General features: G+C 38.7%; 1 protein-coding gene across 1 annotated transcript in view; it reads right to left on the reverse strand.

The window, feature by feature from the left end:
• LOC108441280 (sphingosine kinase 1-like) overlaps positions 1-24,148 on the reverse strand; it is a 43,459-nt gene continuing 19,311 nt past the window's right edge. Inside the window, exons 2-6 of the mRNA XM_017720718.2 lie at positions 18,564-18,713; positions 10,780-10,874; positions 9,082-9,197; positions 3,181-3,575; positions 1-2,800 (exon numbers count right to left, since the gene is read on the reverse strand). Coding sequence (XP_017576207.2) covers positions 2,373-2,800; positions 3,181-3,575; positions 9,082-9,197; positions 10,780-10,874; positions 18,564-18,713 — 1,184 coding nt within the window. The 3' untranslated portion in view covers positions 1-2,372. The remainder of the gene's footprint in view (positions 2,801-3,180; positions 3,576-9,081; positions 9,198-10,779; positions 10,875-18,563; positions 18,714-24,148) is intronic.

A 24,148-nucleotide genomic window follows, 5' to 3' on the forward strand; every position in this document is an offset into this window, starting at 1 on the left:
TGGGGTTAATTAGAAAGTGTTTTAAAATCCATGGAAGCAATGCACATAAAAAAAGGCGAATCATAAAACAACAGTTAAGTACATCATTCTCTCAGATTACACAGTTGAATAAACAGGCTTTGGTAATGGAGTAAACCCTTATGGTGCTAGCATTAGCCATGTATGCACTGTTAATATGAAATAAAGGTTTCACAACTGCTTTTGTTTTTCACACATCAAAACACCAACTGTCACTCAAAAATCTGCGATTGTCAGACACTAGAGGGCGCTCTCAAGTGAGTCCAAAATGAATGAGATCCTGTGTAGCTTTTGTGTAGCAAAATTGTGGTTTTTAAATGGTTAATCACTTTTTATATAGAAGAATGCACTCGTTTTCTCAACACAGAACTGCATCAAATATTATTTTAAGCACTTCTGAGCTCCAGTTATAGGACTTGCTAACAGGGCCTTATGATCATGACGTCAGTGAGGGCAAACCAATTTATTCAGCCAATGAGCTGGTCAGCTCACCAACCAGTCAACATTTAGTAAAAATGCTGGTGCCCTACTACACAAAATCTACTTGTTGTAGAAAAACTGAAGTATGCTTGTGGTTTTCATAGATTTTGTAATGGAACATATCCTACTACTCCTGCATAAATAGCTAGGAACATTCAATCTTTTGATTTTAGCTGTTTATTTCATCAATCTCGTTCACTGTGGACTCTCTTGTGGGCACCAGCTAGTGTAGTTATACATTCCAGTGGGAAACTATGAAGTTTATATACTTAATTTTACTATTAATCTGAACCATTGGGACATTATCTAAATGCAAAATGCTGAAAGTTCTTCTAAGATGGTGTATCACACTCTGGGGTTGACATACCGTCTTGCCTTGCCCTTGTTTTTGTCTGTTTTTCCCGTTTGTTTATCTTCCCTCATCTCTGGCCTTGTGCTTCTGTTTGTTTTGGTTTTCCTGCTCCTCCCTTGCTCCGCCCCTTTGGCATGCCCTTCACCTGTGTCTGATCTTTTGCTCCTCCCTGTAATTGTTCCAAGTATAGTGAGGAATTTGTACTGTAGCCTGAATGGCTTAGTAATGCCTAATAATAATCTTTTGTTTTAGCAGTAAAGGAGTATAAAATATTGCATGTACATATTGTGTAATATTATTTAGCAAGCTGTTTAAATTTAAACATGTCCTCACTAGTTCTCCACCAGTTCTCTTTCCCCACACACTGATTATCATCTTTAGTTGTCAAGCATTGCCAGTGTGCAATTACATTGCCTTATCACCAAGGCCTAGTTGTTACACCAAACTTAAGAATGAGTTGAGCATTAGATAACAGTCAGCATGATACCCAGCATTGCATGTATCAGAAAACATTCAGAGTTGTTAATGTGGGAAAGGCCTATTCCCCTTGGTAAAATTATGCGAACAGAAGGTCTGGTGAGTAACACCGTCATAGAGCAAGTTTTCTCCTCCACACACGAGCCACATGGTGTGTGCTTCTCTCGGGACCAACGCACACACACAGCTTCTGCTCTGTTAGTGCATGTCACACTTATTCATTCAGACAGCTCAGTGCATAATGCACTCCTATAGGACCACACAAATCCACACTCCACAGCTAAACCAGCAAAACCATCTTGTCCTGAAACTAGAATTCAAGAAAGGGATAAAATGAGTCAGATAAAAACATAGAACGTTTCTTAATGTTAAATAAAAAAAGAATGACTGAAATGCGCAGTCTAGTGAGTAACTTTGGCACTTCTACACAGCGTTGAAAAGGGACTGAACCCATGTGTTTCTTTGAGTCAAAGCTTTCCTTGTCATAAGCCTAACCTGATGTGGGATTCAGTCCAGCTCAGGTGCCAGGGCATTCAACAGCCTGAATGAGTCCACAATCTAAGTAGTCCATCTGGTTTGTGCTGCCTACTTCAACTGGCATATACGTTTATCAGCCATCAGGTGATAAAATGATGGTGATGCCTTTTTCACCTAAACCTTTAACCCTGAAGAAATATGAAGATGTAGTATACAAACTTACTGTCATAATGATTTTTTCCAAAATGTCCTGTAGTTACATGTTTTTCAAACTCTCTTTTGTACTTTCCATAATTTCAACACTGAAAACAGCTAGCTAGTTCACTATGCTAACTGTGTTGCTTATTTCTGCTGTCATGAGTGAATGGCTAGATGTCTCCCTTCTTGTCTAGCCAGCAAAAGTTCCACATCACCAGTAGAGATTGTTCAAAGTTCAAGCCTTTGCTGCTTGTATTGATTTCAGGATTGGAACAACATAATCATTTTATCAAAAGAACCTTAAAGGCGCATTATCGCTAACATAAGTTTGAGTTTGATTATCTTTTTTAACCCAATCCTAGTTCAAAGGTCAACCTGAGATCAGCCTTGCATATCCTTTGTGCACCTGTGCCTGGACAGGGCCATACTCCACCTGTTCCCCGTCCACAGTGATGACTCCGGGCCGCGTGACTGGGTCCAGCCTCAATGCCTTGACCCGGCGGTACACCAGGTGTGGGCAGTCACATGCCAGATGTGCCCCCTTCTCCATAGCAAGGAAGAGCCTGAGCAGGGCCGGCCGTGACACACCTGCCGTCACGTAGAATAGGTGAATGTGGCCGTCACCCGGTTGGGCATCCGGCGCCACCATCAGGTCCTCAGCCAGGTGGGAGTGGCAGGTGGCCAGAACCAGGACGAAGTCACGTTCCTCCACTACAGTCCAGTCTGTGGGTACAGGTGCTCCAAGAGGGGTCATGAGGTCATCAACAGGCCCATGTTCCTTCAGGTCAGCTCCTGTGACTGGAAGGGCAATTTTATGGAGTTGGTTATGTTCTCAAAATTATTCCTGATGATAAACTTACAGAGAAGTGAAATATGGTCGAAAATGGCCTTGAGAATTTTATTTTGGTTGCCTTGACATAAGCATAAACACGACATAGAAGATATCACATGTATGTCATGACAGATTATGTCCATTAATATAGAGTATACAGCAAAAATTAGCATGGCCTCTGCCATGGCTGCTATAAATAATATGACATTGTTATATACTAAACAAAATCAGTTATGTCATCAGCACGTAAAGCATGATAATGTCAGCATTATGCGGCAGGATTCACGTAAAGTGTTACCAAGATTAGCACATACAATATTACCATTATTGATTTCAACATTCTTACTTGTGGCTGGACGTTCAGAACTGTGATGCTGCTGTGTGTTTGACACACGTGGTAAAGAGGAGCAGTAGGAAGAAGCAGGAAGCGAAGGGGGAGAGTGCGCTGTGACTGAGCTGGACTCTTCTGTGGCTAGCAGGAAAGCCAGCCTGCCCTGGTAGGTTCGTAAAGATGCCAGACGCACTAGGGCGCCCACCAGGAAGCGCACTGCCCCTACGGGACGATACTTCTCGCTCTCAATGTCCACATCTGCCACAAAGCCCCAGGCAAGAGAGAGGAAAGAGAAGAGACGGTGGCCCGAGGAGAGGCGTACAGAGAGCAGGTCCAGAGGACACACCAGACCCTTACACAGCACGAAACCACAGCTCAGCAGCAGATCCTCGCCAAACACTCCATCTGCCCTGAGATAAACAATACACACATGCACACACATACACATTTAATGCAGAGACACACAAACACACACCTGTCTGGCCATTTGAATGACAATCACACATCATTCAGATTGCAGGTTTAAGCTTCTCCACAAGGAGGAGTTGTTAGAGCTTTTGCATGACTCATTGAAAGGGAAGAAACTGGCACAAACCCACAACAGCAGGAGAACACAAATGAATGCATGCCTGCAATCACAAATTGCCTATGGAATAAAATGCCTGAAACTATGCTAAACATATCCAGTGTAGCAATGCTTTATGTTGAGTTAGGCATTCTTAAATATTAAAAAACTGAAGAATTCAATCTAAAACTATGACATGCAGCAGTAAAGTCAGTTACAACTTCCAAATGTCTAATGTCACTATTTAAGATAAAGCTTCCAGTACTATTAATTTAGCATGGGATGTAAATACACAATGAATTTAACAGTACATATCCTATAGGAGCAACAGCTGAAATTTAGTGATGCTAAGTGGATAAAAAGTGATGATTTCTACTTTGAACACTGCTATCTAATGACTGAATCTTTGAAAGGCGCATACACACACTTTACATACATATATGTATCATTGAATTTTCAATCATATGTGTAGGATTAAGGGATTATCAGATTTACAATACTAACTCCAATTCCCCTGGTAAGGATTAAGAGATAATAATCCCAAAACACAAATACTACTGACATTGAAAAATGAAAAGATCTATTTTGTATGCTGGCTTCATAACTACAGCTGTGCGTGCATATACACATTTTTTTATATGTGGGGTAACACATATATCTTATCTGTATTTAATATATAGATAATTTTTCAAGTTGGTTTGAAGACAAATCCGAAAACAATTTTTAACTTTTAAATGAGATTAAAATTCTCATGCTTTGAGTGACCAGTGGTGTCCAATCTTAACTACAAAGGGTTTTTATTCCAAAAGTTTTCATTCCAACACAGCAGGAGATCACAGGACCAACTGGCTGAAGACTGAGACCAACAGATTGAACAGGTGGAATCTGGTGGGCTCCTGCTTGTTTGGAATGAAAACCTACAGCCACACTGGTTCTTACAACTTAACACCCTATACCTTATTTTATTACCATACCATTGTCCATGTTGTGTGTACCAAAACAATCATAACACTACTGAAACATTTTTTTATCAAATGTTTTGGTAATGACTGTTTAGCAGTTATACTTTTAGCTATTTCTGAGCAAAACTCAAAAGTGTGAGCCAGTACATGAACAGCAAACACAGCTTTGAACAGTTCTACACATATAAAATCATAACAATTTTCATTTAAGCACAAAAACATTTACTTCACTGCAGTTTACATTACAGAGTTACATTATTGATAATTCATAATGTTACACACTGACAAGTCATAAGTTTACACACTGAATTTTGAAAGTGATATTAAAATGTAAAACATGAAAAAAATGTCAAAAATTCCATAAGTCCAAAACTTCTAATTTCACTAAAAGAAATGAAAAAATGCTAAAAACTAAAGTGTTAACTTAAAAAAAAAACCCTGAAAAAATAAGTGCTAAAATGTTAGCTGGAATTTAGGAATTTAATATTTACTTGCATTCAAATGTTTTTTCCTGATATGTTAAACAGTTTATTTTTTTCATTTGTTTATGAACAAATGAACAGAAACTAAACAAAAATGAGCAGAAAATGCCTCATTTAAGCTTGTTCCCTATGTTAACTTATTTTCATTTAGCAAATCTATAAAACATGTAGTTTGATGAGGGGGTACCTATAAGTATCTACCTGTAATATAAATTTAAGCCTGAATCTGAACATAATCTTAACCCAGGCAACCAAAATTTTAGAGATGACTTTACTTTTAATGACGAAATTTTATTTTTAACTAAGTCAAAGTTTTTTCTTGGTTCTGTAGGTTTTTTTTTTTGTTTTTACAAAGTGAGGAGTATTTTTTGTTCTGACAATGTATAAAAACAAACACCTACACATACACACACATCTACGAAAAGGACTTCACACTGTTAAGCTGCCTGTCATCAAGCGAAACTCACAACTCCTCTCTGCTGCCTCTGCTATCTCATATGAGTTATGTTAAATCCTTCCCAATGGGCCATTGTGGTGATGAATAGCTGTGCTGCTGTCCGAGACGGTGCTTAATTTCCTGTGTCCCATGCATAGAAATGAGCCTATTACCGCACTAGGCACGTCAGCACATGTCCACACAGCTAGCTGTGCACTGGCCCCTGGCCAAATACTGGCCGGATTAATGGGGATTCGGGAGTCCACAAGGAAATGACATCAACATTATAACATTAATTTTATGGTGATTATGCAGTAGAGATTGGTTGATAATTAGATAACAGCAGTATTAATAACAAATCAACAAAATGTGTTTTTTGGTTAAAGTCTGAGACAAACCATTCGTGGGGAAGAGGGTTTTAGGCACTCTGCTTTGCATTGTGCCTAACAACACCCTTCTCTGTGAAACAATCACAAGAATGCATGCCCTCTCATGGCTTATGGCTTATCTGTATAGATGAAAGCAGCACATGTGGGTACTTTGGCCTTACGTAATGCCCCCGTCCCTTTTTGGGTAAAATCAGCCCTGTCAATTTGTTGGTAGAAACAACTTCTGAGGTCTCTGACAATTTAATTGCATAAAATTAGTATATTCTTTTTATTAAAGCTATTAGGAGCCCAAATCGTATGGTCAGTCAGGCAAACAGTTATGTCATATAGGGGTTGCTCAGTGTCCTTTCAACTCGACCCAGTGACAGGAGGTGTCATATTATCATATTATGATTAAACTCCCTACAGTTTTATTATCATGACTTTAAAGCACCATTTAGACACTTTCAATTTGAATTATTATGACAATTATGACATTAAAATCACTGCAGGGGAACAGGCATGTGAAGCTCTTTGACTTTGTACCTATTTTTCAACAAACGAAGGGAAAACCAGCTGGCTGCAGCCAGTGCTAGCAAGCTGTTTGTTATCTTAACCCTTTTATTATAGGGTAACATTAAATTAGGATTTCCTTAGTGTTTCACTACAGTGAAATAACTGTGACTAGCCACAGATTGCCATTTGTTCTGTGGATGACCTGAAGCCACAGATGAAGAAGTGCTTCAGTGTCAGCACTTTGACCGGGTTGGTTTCAACCACAAGGGGCCGTGGTTATTCGGATGATAGGGAATGCCTGCGGTCACTGCAGTTTTACAGTGACTCTTTCAGCAAAGAGCCCTATCAACGTTATCCATTTCCAACAACTGACAAACCACTCAATCCAATTTTTAAGTTACACTTTGGCACTGATGTTTTTGAATTGTTTGTCATTTAATAAACTGAGCCTACTGATGACGCTAGCATGTTAGCAGGGACACTTTTTCTGCTTCTGTTGTTTTGCTGTAGTCCTATTCTGTTTATGGAGCATGATGTCTTGTTTTCAAACTTGTAGTGTAGAAGTCCTAGTATTTATACCAGGCCTAGCATCAGGGGGTCATTTAGTGGGGTAATGCCCCACCGACCAATCATCATGCTCAACTAAACCCATTTTTGTTACATAGCTGCCTTGTGTGCACTGCCGGTCATCTATGTTGAAGTTTTACAGTGACCATTTAGTAAAGAGCCCTGGCACTGTTATCCATTTAAGCCCATTGGTTAGCTTAAGATTAATATTTACAGTCAGTGATGTGATTGTGCTGTAGGACTTACAGAAAGTCTTGAGCCAGAGGTTCCCAATCTTTTCGCTCCAGGTCCCACATGTACAGAGATTGTTTTTCTTTTGACCCACTACATATTTCATGAAGTGAACCGACTAGTTTAGGAGGATAGCCATCTCTGTGCTCTGACCATGATTGATTAATTAGGCTAAAACAAGCTTTTTTGTAGCAGAACTGCTGCTGCAAGCTAAATGTTTTTGAAGTATTTTGTATGATTTGCATGCATGTAGCTTGGGGTAAAAAGCAATCATAGATCTGAAGCTTTGAGTGTGGCGACATTTGCACAACACTCAATTACTGCATTTCAAACATGCGTGACCGTGCTTGCTGCGCTTAGCTCTTATGAGTCCACACTGATAATCCAGAGGCACTTTATGAGCAGCAGTGCAGAATCAAAGTAGTTTCTTGACTGACAGTTTGAAAACCACTGGCTTATTCTCATAAAACTTGTCCCACCTACTGTAAAATCAGAACATAATGGATTGATTCCACCTTCTAATTATGTGTGTTGTTAATGAGACATGTAAGACCGTCAGTTCAGCTCCAGAAAGGCTTAACCAATAGGAGAGATTGCTTGACCTAATCTACCTATATACCACAGAGAAATTTCAGACTGGACATTTCCACTGGCCTTTTCAAGATCTTAGTCCTTTTGGTATTTAACCAAAACCAATATATATGTGTGTGTGTGTGTGTGTGTGTGTGTGTGTGTGTGTGTGTGTGTGTGTGTGTGTGTGTGTGTGTGTGTGTGTGTGTGTGTGTGTGTGTAATAATATGTCCCATGCACATTTTGCAGTTGCATGCAAAAGTTTGGGCCTCCCTGGTCAAATTACATGTTCTGTTGATTTTCTAGTTGAAAATAAGTTCACACATCCTCTACAGCATGGGGTGTCCACAGTCCAGCCCCAGGGCTAAATGCAGCCCTCAGACAGACTTTAATTGGCCCCTGGCTTCGGTGTAACCTCTTAAACTCCCTGAAACCACCGGTGCTTCCAAAATGCACTTCGTCATATTCTTCATAACTTTCATATTTCATAAGCTACATTCAAAAGGTGGGTGTCCAATGAGAGCTGTAACTGTCTGCTTTCCAAATCAAATAGATGATAATGTAATTTTTAACCCTTATAATAAAAGAAGATCAACTTACATTTTTTTTGTCTACTGAAACTAAATTTTTGTTTAGTTTGACTAACAAACTATATTTTTTAACAAGTAAATGCCTGAGTAGGAACATACTTAATACATTAGACAGTTTATTGTTCTTCTTAGGCAATTATTTGTCATAAATGTTTACTGATCCAAATTCCTCTGACCAATTGAATAAATGACTTGTTCATCTTTTCCACAGTGACAGAAAACACAGTAGCACACAGAAAGTGCCAATTTTATGAGCTAATATTTTGAAGACCCTTGCTCTACAGAGAACACACTTCTGCAGATTTCAAAGAACAATTACTGTCTATTTGCTGAATTTAACATAAATAAATACAGTATCTATAAAGGATAAAAATAGAACACAAAATGTGGCCTGTAGAAAGGTTAAAGCACGTTATCATTTTTAAACTGAGCAAATAAACAGAAATAGTGCACTAAAAAAGAAAAAGCAATTTTGCTTGTTCAAAGAAATGATGTAAAGTCATCTGTCAGTGCAGATAATTTCACGTTACATAATTAAAAATGCGATTCTGAATTTCATACCACAAGCTTGTACGCAGCAATTAAGGTCTTTTCTTATGCTGAGGTATAAAGTCTTGCAGTGTACTCACTGTGTGTAATGGTGCACTGATGCAGCCAGTGCGTTTCCTGAGCCTCCTGGCAGAATGCCCAGCGGGGTGCGGATAGCCTCCTCCCAGTCCTCTCTCTCCATCAATCCATTGATCACCTGCATGACACACAAACCAACATGCATACTCACACATACACGCTTGCATTCCAAAGTTATAAAGCACTTTTAGTACTAACTTTTTTAGTACTTTTTATTATTTTTATGCAATAATAAATGAAACAGTGTAGATTCAAATATTATAAACCAGACACATTTTAGATGTTTTGTTCAATACTTTAAGTAGTTTAAGAAGTTAAATGCTAAATAATATATTGTAATTATTATTATTATTATTATTATTATTAAATATTATTATTATTATTATAATATTATATTATATTTTTAATATTATGTTATTATTATTATTATTATTAAATTACCAATTACCAAAACAATATTTTTTTAGGAAAATACTTGGCCAAAGCTGAAAATGATATTTGGGACATGCTGAGACTGAAAACTGGAAAAGATGGGAATAAATAAAAGAAATATAAAGAGAGATACAGAGAAATAAACTTAGGTTACATTATGTGCCTCTAATATCCAACAGCTTTGACAGAGAATGGCTGGTCATCCAATGCAATCAATTCCATTTTTTTGGTTACAATTTGCACTTTGGCACTGATGTTTGTGAATTGTTTGTCATTTAATAAACTGAGCCAACTGATGACGCTAGCATGTTAGCAGGGATGTTCTTTCTGCTTCCGTTGTTTTGCTGTAGTCCTATTCTGTGTATTGAGCATGATGTCTTGTTTTCAAACTTGTAGTGTAGAAGTCCTAGTTTTTATACTAGGTCTAGCATCAGGGGCTGATTTAGTGGGGTAATACACTACCGACCAATCATCATACTCCACTAAATCCACTTCTGTTACATAGCTGCCTTGCGTGCACTGCAGGCCACACACACCTGGCATAAAAGGCTACACAGATTAACATAGTAGGGTTTGAATGCAGCACTCTGTACTGGCTGTTCTACGAATGTTCTGTATGTTGTGGTGAGATATATTAGCAGCCATGGTTTTGTTTGGCTCACTCATGATTTAATTCTGGCACCAGGCCTATTTTGCACCCCCTTTTACTTGTTCAACGTCCTCTGTAAAAACCTTGAAATAATCCCTTGCCACCATCGTTTTCACTGTTTATCTGCTACTACTCAGACTGTTTGAGCATGCCGAGCAATGCAGGACAGAAAACAAAAGAAACAGCATTTTTTTGAACTATTTCTGTTTTAAGTATTAAGTATTTATAATGTCTTTATACACTTTTACACTTTGTTGTAGACCTAATTCTTTTTTTTCTGTTGCCAAATTCTGCCTTTCTTCTGTTTTGGTTAAAACATTGAACATTTTCCAGCCAAAAACTGCATCCCTAATATTTTTGGTCAAGTTATCTGCCATGACATGCAATCATTACTTAAACACGAGTCAGTCTGGATATACATTTTAACTTCATTCTTGATGAAATACAGCTTTCTTAGTCAGTTTTGAATCATCTACAGCTCTGTCCATCATTTAATGTCCTGGGCAGTTGCACAGGAGAAGCAAATTAGAATACTTTTTTACACTTATCTGGAGCCACAGTGTATTTTTATCATTGAAAACACTGATTTCAAACTTAAACATTATGTTCATTCACAGACCTCAAACAGCAGTCCGTCTCCTGACAGAATGACGATGGCGCTCCACTGAGAGAGGTCAGCCTTCCGCACCAACTCACGCGCATGATTCTGATGCTCTGAGGAGAGAGACATAGAAATATTAGAAGGAGAGAGAGAGAGAGAGAGAGAGAGAGTGAGAGAGAGAGAGAGAGAGCACAGAGCTCTGCTGGTGGTATCCCATATAAATAATAATAAAGCATGGCCACGTGGTGTTAACGTGTGCGAACGGGATCCTAATGCACAGCCATGATTTAGTAAGGCAAGGGAACCAGATAATTAGGTTTCTGGCCACATCTTAATTATCTTGTTCCCATGCCTTATTCATATCATGGCCACACATTATTTTAATTCATACATGATGCCACCAGCACGGCTCTGTAAGACAAAGAAAGCAGGAGAGAAAGAGCTAATATTAAACAGGAATAAGGAGGAAAGGACAGAGCGAGAGAGAAACAGCAAGAGAGGGAGAGAGAAAGAGAGTGAAACAAGGAAAGAGAGTGAACAGAAAGTAAAGGTGTAAAAGAGAAAACAGAGAGATAGAAAAAGAGAAAGGAGAAAAAGGGAGAGAGAGAAAAGGAAAAATAGAAAAAGGAGTGATAGGAGAAATAGTGTGAAAGAGAGAAGTGAAAAATTGAGAGAGAAAGAAAGAAGGAAAGAGGTCGCCAGATAAAGAGAAAAAGTGAGAGAGAATAGCAGCAGGAATGGATTCCTCTCAGTACCCTCAGTGAAAAGACAGATGAAGTGGATTAGCGATCAGAAGGATTGAGTTTCTTTTCATCAGTTTGGACCTGTAAAACAAGCCCCATCACTCCATCCATCTGCTTAAAACCTTCCAAAAGCACTGGTTACGCACAGCCGGTATGTGGAGGCAGTGATGGTGGGAGTTTAGACAGGTTTAATTTAATTCTGCTTTATTGGATAATCCCATTGACTCAGTGTTTCTCAGTCATTGGATAAGCGGAGCTGTCTGTCAGGATTTTGTAGCTGCATTACTGAACCAGGAGTCAAGGGCATTTAAAGCTGCTCCCGAGAGGGAATGAGCTCCATCCAAAAAGCACCAACAGTAATCGACTTTGGTCTAGATTTACACTCACACAGTGGAATTTAAGGATAACAATACTGCCATCCTGCTCAGACCAACTGGATTGTTTTAAATGGGCCAATTTTCTACATTTATCACCTATTTTCTTGCATTTTATAACATTTGTGAGGTTTTATTTACCAAAACCTGTAAAAGTAATTTTTATATGACAGCCTATCTTCATCCCTTAGATTTAAATAGGCTGTTCATGTAATTGTGCCTTCAAGACTGATATATGTAAATGACCTCCATTCTTATTGGATACCCTGTATTGTGCTTTTAATATGTTGCTCGCTATGAACCAGCGACTTGGACCAGAGCCCATCAAAACAGGGGAAACAGCTTGTTTTATTCTAAAGCCAAATCATAGAGTTGTAAATGGGCATATAAAACCACATCTGGGCTTTTTTCACCCTGACAAAAACACATGCCTTCTATGTAAACATCAATGGATAATTTAAAGCACAAATGCATTCTACGGCACCTTTAAAAGAGGCATTACGTTGGATTCTGTGGGAGTCATACCTCTTTACACATTAATATAAGACACACAGGCTCAAAAATGTGGTACAGCTTGATGTTCGGGTCTCAAATGTAAAATCAACATTACACTGATGAAGATATGATGACAACAGTAAATAATATACTTACATCCTTGGGGGACACATCACCAATCACTCTACTCGGGGAAGGGGTCTCAGTTTTACAAAATTCTCTTGTACACGTCGCATGCAATTACACATTTTCATCTCCAAATCCCTAAATCTTAGATAGTGTAGTTCAACTATGGCATATTCTATATGGCAAATGATAAGTAGAGCAGATATATATTCTATTTTAAATATATAAATTATACATATGTTGCCTTGTGGGTATTACGATACACATACATATACACACACATCATATATATATATATATATATATATATATATATATATATATATATATATATATATATATGCTTTTTTCTATATGTATGTGCATGCATATGTGTCTTTGTTGTGCGTGTGTGTGTGTGTGTGTGTGTAGTGCAGGCAGTAGAATATGGGTCAGCATGCTGGCTGTGTTCCTGCAGCTGGCTGCTTCAGTGCTGCGTAATTATTTAGGCATATCTGTCTTACTAGATTAACCCATCAAACTCCATGAGCAAGCCTGCACTGGTGTGAGCATGTGCGAGTGTGCAAATGTGAGAAGAAACGTGTTATTTCACATACAGTACTATACAAAAGTCAGAGACCCTTTTTATTTAATGTCCAGTCAAAATGGTCATTAAAGTTACAAGTAAAAGTTATTTATTTTTCAGCATCAAGAATAAAAAGCAAAAGGAGGCTTAGTTGAAGTTTCTCAAAGAAATCTGCAGGGGTGTTTTTCCACACGTCCAAAATGAAGTCTTAGAAGTTTGCATTTTCCTCTTCTCATGAGTTATCCCAAACACAGTCTGTGATTTTGAAGTTTGGAGTTTGGAGTGGTCAGTCCATTTTTCTGAGAACATAAGAAGCTTCTTTGTTTGATCTGAGAGAAATATGGTGAAACATATCTGTCATTTGTTGGTCACTGGAACATTATTCAGAGGGAATGCTTCCTACTTAGTCCAGTATATCTAGGGATGTCTTTAGAGTTAGCACAATATCATTGAGCGCATTAGCCCATTATCTTTAGGGATGTCTATAGTTATCGCGGTGTCTCTAGTCAAGTCTTTAGAGTCACTAATTAGCACAGTGTCTAAAATCATTACAGTTGCTATCAAGCCCACTATCTTTAGGAATGTATATCTTTAGAGTTGCTATTGAACCCGCTATCATTAGGGATGTGCTAGAGTTGCTAGTTACCCACTACTGTTACGGATGTCTTTAGAGTTGCTAGTTAACTCACTGTTAGCAATGTCTTTAGACTTGCCAGTTAGCCTAATATCTCTAGTGAATTCCTCAGAGTTGCTAATTAGCCCACTATCTTTAAGGATGTCTTTAGATTTGCTATGTAGCATGCTATCTCTTATCATGTCTTTAGAGTTGCTAGTTAGCCCATTAACTTCAGTGTTGTCTTCAAAGTTGCAAATTAGCCCACTATCTTTAAGGATGTCAGGTGTCTAAAGTGTTTAGAGATGCTAGTTGACCCTATATCTTTAGGGATATCTTTAGAGTTGCTAGTCGGCCCACTACCTTTAGTGATGCCTTTAGAGTTGCTAGTTAGCCCAGTATTTTTTGTCAAGTCTTTGCCTGTCAGTTGCTATCTCTAGTGCTGTTGAATTTTGTCCCATTGGCAGGATTAATGGTCTGATAAGGTAAAAAATAAACAAATAAAATGAACAGTTATATTTTCAGGCTGTGATGTTTTTACTGAAAAGGGTGCACAGCGTCTACATTAAGTGCTGCACACATACCATAGACACCCCTTTGGCTCCTCACAGCGGTGTGCCTCTGAAGACAGGGTGGTGACCTTAGAGTGAGGTGAGGCAGAGAGAGGGTAATAGATAGAGAGCACGAGAGAGAGATGGATCTGCAGTTTCAGCTACAGAAGGAGCGAGCTGAGTCAGCATTCTCTCTGTGTGATAGACAATGAGTCCATCTCATATATCACACACACCCAACAAGACACACCCCTAAATGTCTTCAGATATATTGCCTCTCTCTATCATAAAAATAAGCTCCCATCTCCAAACTTCTCCACTGGGGCTGGCTGACTGCACCTTAGACCACACACACACACACAGAAAGATGGAACAGAGAGCGAAAGAGGAAGAGAGCGAAAAAGACTGCTCCTCTGCATTCCTCTGCTCATGATCTAATGCCATAATGGCAGCACCGCACCCTGCAGCCGAGGGAACAACAAACAGTATCACCTTCAAAAACTCCTGGTAAAGACTGGTACAGATTCTGCTCTTGGCACAGTATCACCACACTCTTATTTCTGGAATACTGTCTGTTCAGTATGGCTGGAAAGTAATAATACATTGTTGTTGTCCAAAGAAAACATGCATCTCCATTTTTCCAATTTTTTTTTTCTGTATTATTTGACCACAACAACTGTCCTTCACATTGTGTCAGAATCTCATGTGGAAGGCACCAATAGAAATAGTCCAAAATCACTTTTAATCTCATTACATTTACTCCTGTGGTTCAATAGGATACCAGTGGGGATGTTCCAGGAATATAGATTGTAGTCGCTTTGTGATTCTGTGTTGAGCTACTAATGAGCGATAAGGGGTGAATGGAAAGGAGTAAGAGCCCCCTGCTATGAAAACAACTTACATCTTTTTACAAACATGGCTGTACCGAAAGAAAACAAGCAGCAATACGGCAGCATTCTTGATATCCAAAATCAGTAAAATTAAACACAGTTAAAAATGCTGACATGTTTGGTCACATGTGTAGATGAAAATCCTGTCTGTTTATGATTTGTAAATCATGTCCATTTAAACATATTCCATAACCATTATGTAACGATGTTGAGGTGGATGCATGTGCAGAGACAAGCGAGATTTATTATGTGTAAATCCAGAGTCATGGTCAAAACGGTCCAGGTTCAAACAGCCGATACAGAGAGCAGGAGGAACAGACATGACCAAAGACCAACATAATCAAACATATCAAACAAAGACCAACACAGACCAGGGCAAACACAGGGCTTATATAACAGAGGCAAGATGAGGGACAGGTGGGAAACAGGTGGTAACAATCATGGGAGATGTCAGACAACAAGGGGGTTGGACTGAACCAAAACAAACACACATGGAAGATCAAAAGGTAAACAAAAAGCACATGGGGGAATGGGAGGAGCCAAGCATGATTCATTACTGCACAAAAAAAGACGTACAGTTGGACATTGAATCTCATGGCAACATCTTAGCGAGTCAAATTCACACATATGCAAAACAGCAACAAATTATTAATTCCATTCATTAAAAAAAACACTTATTACCTTAATTAAAAGTCCCTGTTTTTAAAGTAATGCATCATACAGAACTTGGCCAATCAGGAACTGTTTTTTTTCTGTGGTATCAGTAGCTATAGCCAAGGAAGCTTTGTATTTGTTAGGACAACTTCATTACATAAACAAAGTCCTAAAACTGTTTAGGATTAACTATTTTATATATAATATATATAAGTATTTTGTGAGAAAAAAATTTATTCTAGGACTTCTGGGAGTTCTAGATACATCAGTGACTCTGAATACCAGTGTCAGCCTCATCAGTGGGTTGTTAGGAAAGAAAAACAGTGTCAGCAGCTCTGTAGCAGGCCTCTCTACTGAAAGAGTCAGTGTGAAACTGTCACAAAGTAAAACTTCAAGCAGAATACGGAAGCTTCAAATATCTGTGTTTAATTTAGAACTACTAAAAATGGTTATGCAATTTGCTGTTACCTTAACGCTAACATACTACTAGAATTCCATAACAATACTGCTAGAGGTTAGCATTATAATAGTGAAGGGTTTTAACTGAGTTTTGACATTTATGACCCAAATTGAAGGTCATGGTTTGCCACTATTTCACTAGTTACTGTTTCTGGCTGTTTCTAGTCTTGTCTGCTTGTGTGTATAACCCTCCTACTGCAGTGTTTCTTTGTCAGGTCTTGTGTTTGCTGTGCTGTTTTCATTTAATCTGTTTGTTTGTTTCATTGTTACTCCCAGTGCTTAGTTTCACTGAAATAAACTCGAGTTTACATCCTGCCTCAACGCCTCCTTCATGACGATAATCGATGCTGAATTTATTTCACTATAAATCATGTCTAGATGAGCGCTTTATCTCACTCAAAATAACTGTTCTTGTCAGGTCTGAAGCTCCCAGCCATGCTCCTGTGCTCTTCTCCAATTTAGCCCCAACCCTGATTTTACACTGCTAACTCTAATATTCACACACAAACACACACACACACATTTTCTAAGCCGATTCACCCTCAGGGTCGCGGGACTCTAATATTCAGATACTGCCAAATGTCTTGATTAGCACTTGGCTAGTAACACATCAAGCAGCTGGGACGTACACCCCAGTATAACACATTAATCAGCACATCAGTCATCCTATATGTCACCACGGCGAAGAACATCTTCTTACATTTTGTTTTGTGTTGTTCACTCATAGCCCTTTTGAACAACAAGATCAATTCTTTTGAAAGTGCAGTTTCAATACTGCATGTGTTCCTAAATAGAAAAATAGGTACTTTGCATGTATTTTTTGGATTTGATAAAAAAGTTAATATTTTTCATTCAGTCTTGTTTTGTGGAAAGAAAAAAATTGTATGTTTTTGCTTTTTTTTACATTGAAAGACATGAACCCAAACCTGAATTAATCAAATATTTCAGTTGAAAAAGGTATATAATTTAAATAAGTATATAATAAAAAACTATAATATTGCTGTACTTCTAAGGTTTAAATAATCCAATAAATTGTCCATATAACAACAATCCAGTTCATGTTTTGCTAAGTGTGGATGACACACTATAAGAAACAAATTGCTTATGTATGCCATGCTTTTCCATATGGAGTACACTCAACATAGAGTCATCAACCTAAAATGCAGTTGCAATTAATGTCAACATCTTTCTACTTTGTAAGACAAACAAGCCCTTCGTTTTTTGTCAGTGCCATGCCAACAGAGAAATCTCTCTGATTCACATTCCCTAACTTTCTATGGCCGTGTTCCCAAATATTGCGAGATCTAAAAGAGGCAAAGGCCTAAAAATACTGCTTCTATATATAACTCCCTGTGAGCCTCCGACTGTTGATGGTGAAGAGAGTGTTCTCCTGCAGTGCATGCTCACTGCTTCCTGACAGATCTGGGGTGTGTTTGTTTTCTCCACTTCAGGGCGTCCCTAATTGAGTAAATAAATAACTTCAGGTAGCTTAAGCAATGTAGGTGCTCGCTTACCTCCTGTTTACAATTAGCTGTCAAACCCATCTCCAAAAATAAGAAATGACTGCCCTATTCAGACTGGGCTTTTTAAATAAAGACTCAGAAACAAGCAGTATAGCTCATTTTAGCAGACAGGTGAGCAACCAGCTCCAGTTATCTATCATGTACACCAGTGGAGCAGCCAGAGTTTCCTTTTATGGGGGGCCTGGTTACGGCTTTAGAAATTACACACCCATTGCCACAATCAGAGGGACTCTTTTGAATATTAAAAACAGCACACATTTACTTATTTTAGATTTGACCACCTAACATTCATGACTACAACAACGTATACCATAGGCATACCAGCATACCATGGGCAAAACTACAGCTGGCTTCTTATTTGCCCATCTTCTGTTCCACCTTAAATGGTACAGAAGTTACATTCTGGTGCCTAAGAGGTGTCCTGTTCCTTGTACTATCTTTACCTTGAAAAATAGCTTATAGGAACTGGAACCAGCTCAACTACATTCTCACCATCAGCAGAATCAGTGGAGGAATGCAAATGTTAAAACGTCTTTACATAAAAAAGCATCCTTTTGCGCCTTTTTGCTTGACTGGCAGCAGCACACACACAGATGTTACCATGGCTATAGCGTCCAGTGAAAATGCTAATCAAAGGAAAGTTTAATCAGTCTTGTGTGCCTTTTTTCATAACAGCCACATTTTGTAATCACTGCCATTGGAGAGTTCTTTAAAAGTCAGACATCTGGGAATCCCCTTACACGCCTGACATACACAGCAAAATTTGTGTTGGTATGGTTTGTGTGTATATGTGAGAGAGAACGACTGACCTGTGGTGATCAGTGTGTGTGGGACAGCAGCCTCAGTCAGCATGCGCTGTATAGGTCCAGTGTAAAGAGCCATAGCCTGACCCTTCCCACTCAGAGGATTCACCAGCACCATCAACCGTCGCGCTCTACACACCTGACTGTACTGTCCACCTGAGGATGAGCAGATGGCAAGAGAAACAGACACAAAGTGAGAGTTAGAGAAAGTAGGTGAAGACAAGAGATTCACTTTCTCCTTTCTGACAGAAAGGAGAGATACGTTCATAGAAAAATCCCTGCTGAATTTTACGTAACAGAGAATTGAAAATAAGGCTGAAATGCTGCATTGGCTGACCAATATCTTTCTGTATTTATTGTATTGTTTCTAGTTTACATTTTTTGCACACTTATGTCTGCATGTTCACATTTTGTACCGTCTATTTTGTTCCATGTTGCACCTTGTTCCATGGGGAATGTAATTTCACTCCACTGGAATGACAATAAAAACAGTGATGCCACTATTTGATACCAATATTGAAACCTTGAGTATCGATATTGATATCGATCTTTTTGAAAACTACTAAGCAATAAAATGAAATAATTCACATAATACAAACATCTAAAAGTAGATTATCATGCTACGATCACAAATGTGAGTTTCAAGCTAGATTTGTTACAGGATTTGGTAAAGTTCATTCTTTTTCACACCTCCACTTTTCCACGGACAACCACCCTACATAGAGAAGTGGAATCTGAATGATGCCACCTCCACCAGCAATAGCACAAGTAACAGTGAACATGTAACAGTATGGCAAATAGTTTACTGTGCAAAATCAGAGACCACAGTGTGTGTGTGTGTGTGTGTGTGTATGTGTGTGTGTGTGTGTGTGTGTGCGCGCGCGCGTGTGTGTGTGTGTGTGTGTGTGATTAATAGGCTGATATATGTTTGACAAAACTATAGGTTATAACTTACTATTGTAATGTAATATAGTCATACCACTAAAGTGTTTTTCACTTGAGTTCAGTTAACAGAGAGAGCAAAAGAGAGAGAGAGAGAGAGAGAGATAGAGAGAGAGAGAAAGAGAGAGACACTTATGTCATTAGTCCTTTTTTGGTCTGTTAACTCAAAGTAATTTTCCACCATCTTCCTCTCTGAATCTGTTAACGAGTCTGTGAGAATTTTTTAAGGAGACTTCAAGAACATCTTTTTATTCCCTCTTGCCCAGCGGAATCCCTCTCTTTCAACAAGCTCCTGCAGTGTATGGACAGATGGAGGCTGGCGACGTGGAAGGTGCGGATCACACTTCAATGAAGAGTGAAAAAAGAACCGTGGTGAGTAGATATTTAAATAACACAGCTCTCACACTGATACGTGTACATTCTCATATATCTGCCAGGAAAGTTTTGTGGGTAAGTAGTATTGAAACAAAAGCACTCTTCCCTTCAGTGGAATTGGTGGTGGTGGGTGGTTGGGGGGGGGGGGGGGGGGGGGGGTATACATTTCTCAGTTATCCAAAAAAATAAAAGGAATATACCAGTGTTTTTTAAGTCCTGATCTCATTCTATGGCATCTGTATTGTACAGGTGATTAACAATCCATTTTTCCAGTACATAACAGAAAACATGATGACTTGAAACTTTATGACTCAAAGGCCATTGATCTATTACCAAATTACATGCATAACTGTTTAAAAATAAAAGAATGCAAATTCAAAACCATTACGCTTAAGTGATACTTTTTTGATCCCACAACCAGGGAAATTCCACCTCCGCATTTAACCCATCCGTGAAGTGAAACACCACATACACACTAGTGAACACACACACTAGGGGGCAGTGAGCACACTTGCCTGGAGCGGTGGGCAGCCCTATCCACGGCGCCCGGGGAGCAGTTGGGGGTTAGGCGTCTTGCTCAAGGACACCTCAGTCATGGACTGTCGGCCCTGGGGATCAAACCGGCAACTTTCCGGTCACAGGGCCAGATCCCTAACCTCCAGCCCACAACTGCCCCAAAGCGGTACAGGTGTCAGGATGAGACAGATATAACAGAATGACATACAAAAGCTGTTCTTATAAAGTTTTTTCCAACTTTTAAACATAGTAAACAAGCAGTTCTGCTTACTTTTGCTTTCCCTAAGACTTTGTACTATCCACTGGTAACTAATCACCATAAATTTGTGGAAAACAAATCTACCCTTGGACTTATTTTACAAACAATAGTTTCCTGTTACTAAAAATTTTAAAGACACAATAAAAATATCCTAACAACTGTGCAGGACTTGGTCGACCACCAACACTGTCACCAGCAAATAAACATTATTTAAAGCTTTCATCTTTGAGAGAGAAAAAGAAAACTAAGCTCCACTCTTACTTCAGATCTGAATCAATCCACAGATGTTTTTGTCCATCTTTCCTCTGTGAGAAGACAACTCAACACTATGAGTCTGAATGGATGTGTCTATCAAGCCCTTACAGAGAAAAGGAAACAGATAGAAAAGAAAAAGATGCAAATCAAAGAAAGAAGCCGCTGTTTTTCTGAAGTCCAGACCTCGACATCCCTGAATGTGTTTGATTATTTGGATTGTGAGAAATACTGGTATAAATTTCTTTGAAAGACTGAAAGGAAGTCTCCTAAAAAGAATAGAAGCTGTTTTAAAGGCAAAGCGTAGATGCACTAAATACTAAAAAAATCATTATGTTTAGTTATATTTAGTTTAGCTTCTGTGTATTTTTCTGTTAAACATATGTTTCTTGTTTTTTTCTAACACTGAAAAATTATTAACTTGTACTTAATGGTTTTGACTGGAAAGCAAAAAAAGGTGGTCTCTGACTTTTGCACAGAACTGTACATCAAGTAAATGCAAATGTATTCCTTTAAACCAAAAGATAAGCAAGGTCAATAGTAGGACACCCCTGCGGGACATCCTTGCTGGACAATTCCCAATTCCTGCTTTTTGAAATGAGCCCTTAAGTTTGCTTCTTCCCTGACACATAAGAAAACATCAACTGAAAAGTAGACAACCTGCGAATACGGCAGGAGAGACAGTCTTGTTTCCTGTAGACATATTTAGCTGTGGGACCTGGCCACTCGATGACAGGTAACACTTTGCTGCACAGAGGCTGAACTCAACCCTTAAACCCCTCGTGGAGACATCCACTAGAGATCAAACTGACATGGAACAGACAGATCAGACGCTGGGATCAGACAGGAGAGAGACCCAGTGAGTTAAAGAGAGAGCAATTGTGCTGTTTTGGGATGATGAAGTGCAGGTCCAGAGGGGCCCTTGACTTCTTTCTCACTTCTTTTCACTCTTCTTTGATTCGCTGTCAAGAAGGTCTAGTGTACAGTCATTTGACAAAGGGCCTAAACCCATCTTCTTGTATCAAGCCCTGTTTTCAATCACAAGCAGCTCTTGACCTGCATTCCTTCAAACCAAAGACGATGTAGTCCTGTACTTGCATTTATGTAGAATTTGAGAGCAGGAAACCTGATCTGGGTACAGCTTCCATTAGTGCACATGGATAGTGGTCTCTATGGCTGCTTGTAGACTACCCACTGTAATGCTCAAATCAGATTTGAGCTTAACATGCTCTTTTTTTAAAACTTAATCTGATTTGCATGTTTAGATGAGCTGGTTTCTGATGTTCTGCTTAAAAAAACAAAACAAAGATTAAGGAAAAAAAGATTACTCCATCAATTTTAATCCATGTAATGCCATTAAAGACAAAGAAGGACATCAGATATACATTAGGCACAAAGTAAAACAAAATGCATATAGTTTTATGAATGTTTTATGCTTCTGCATAAGTATTTATCACTTTGTCTACAAAAGAAACTGTTAGAATAGCTCAAAAATGTTACTGCACCTACACCTATGAAATGGTTATCGGTTCCCAATGGTTAGGATTATTGCTTCAAATTTGATTTATTATTAAAACCGTGGACAATTACCATGCTTTGAAAAACTCACATTCAAAAACATTACTATGTCTATAACTAACAGCCTGTTAGCCAAAAAAATAAAGGCTGGTCTCTGATTTTTGTACACACTCATATATGCAAAAGCTCACATACATACACATGTTCTGCAGCTGTGAAGGTACAAACGAAGCTGTGCAGTAATGATGCTGAGCTGGCTTTAAGGTTACACCTGGCTCTCAGCTCAGCCTTGCTGGTGTGAAAACACACACATAGGACCTTTAACACTCTCTGCTCATGCACTAAAGTACATACTCAAAAATGCACAAACACAGTAATGCGAGTGAAGCAGAGTAAAAATAGAAAACTAATCCCTCCAGGAATTCATTTGATTCCAAGTCATAAGAGTGTTTGCAACTGGAAGCAGGCTTTGCTGGGAAAACCACTGAGCTGGAATCCAGGTTTATCCCTACAACCAGAGAATCCAGCATATAACATTGGCTTTTGCTGTTTGGATTACCACTTCTAATGCACTGAAATAAAATCAGTGGAGTTTCAACCAGTCAAATTTTGTTTATGTTAATGTCCAAAAGTATTCAGACATTTTTCTAATTAGTGACTCCTCCTACCTTTAATGTGCACCCATTACTGATAGAGGTGTTCAGTTCCACACACACAGCTTGTGTACGGTCAATAGAAAGGCATTGCTAATAGAATGGGATGCTCTAGAGCAGCTGCACATGAGCCTAAGGTCACCATGTCCAATGCCAATCTGTCAGCTAGAGGGTATAAAACTCTGCAGCGCTGGGCTGTGGAGCAGTGGAACGGCGTTCTCTGCAGCGACAAGCACCTTCATCCTGAGGGATGAGTTGGAGTGCTGTTATTGTTGTTTAGCACTAATCATACAACTCAGCAATGTTCCCACATCTAGTGCAAATCCTTTGTGAAGAGTAAATACTTTTGACAAACTATCAATATCCTTGATTTCACAAACATTGGTTTATACATGTTATATTTATATATGTGTTATATATGTGTTGAGTTCTTTTCAGAGGACAGTAAATCTATACTGCTATACAAGCTGTACACTGACTACTTTAAGTTATATCCAAATTTCATTTCTGTAGTGTTGTCCCATGAAAAGATATAAAATATTTGCAGAAATGTGTGGGGTGTGAGATACTCTGCGTGTATATATATATGTATATATATATATATATATATATATATATATATATATATATATGTGTGTATGTGTGTGTATGTGTGTGTGTGTGTGTGTGTGTGTGTGTATATGGGAGTGTGTTTGAACAGTTACAGTTCACAGTTACAGATTTTTGGCACTGAAAAAAGGTGCCATTGATCAACAGCCTCCTCTCTAGAGTGGCACAACTCCTCTGGAAGATAATTATAGTCGTGTGTGTCTGTGTCTGTGTGGTTGAGTATGAGTGTGTCTCATTTCTGGACACAGCTCAAAGCTGAAATGGATGCAAGGATATCTTTCTCTTATGAACAGAAGTCAGATACCTGAGAGATTTTGGGTCAATCTAATATGCTCTGTATGGAACTTTGGTACCTCGGACTAGGCTAACAGGCTTTTTTGTTGTTGATGTGGCAGTGTTTTGGGGTCTGGGTAATGGGTATTTTATGTGTTTTTGGACTGTTATTTTGTTATAAAGGTATACTTTTT

The sequence above is a fragment of the Pygocentrus nattereri genome, chromosome 1 (assembly GCF_015220715.1).
Source record: "Pygocentrus nattereri isolate fPygNat1 chromosome 1, fPygNat1.pri, whole genome shotgun sequence".
Lineage (NCBI taxonomy): Eukaryota > Metazoa > Chordata > Actinopteri > Characiformes > Serrasalmidae > Pygocentrus > Pygocentrus nattereri.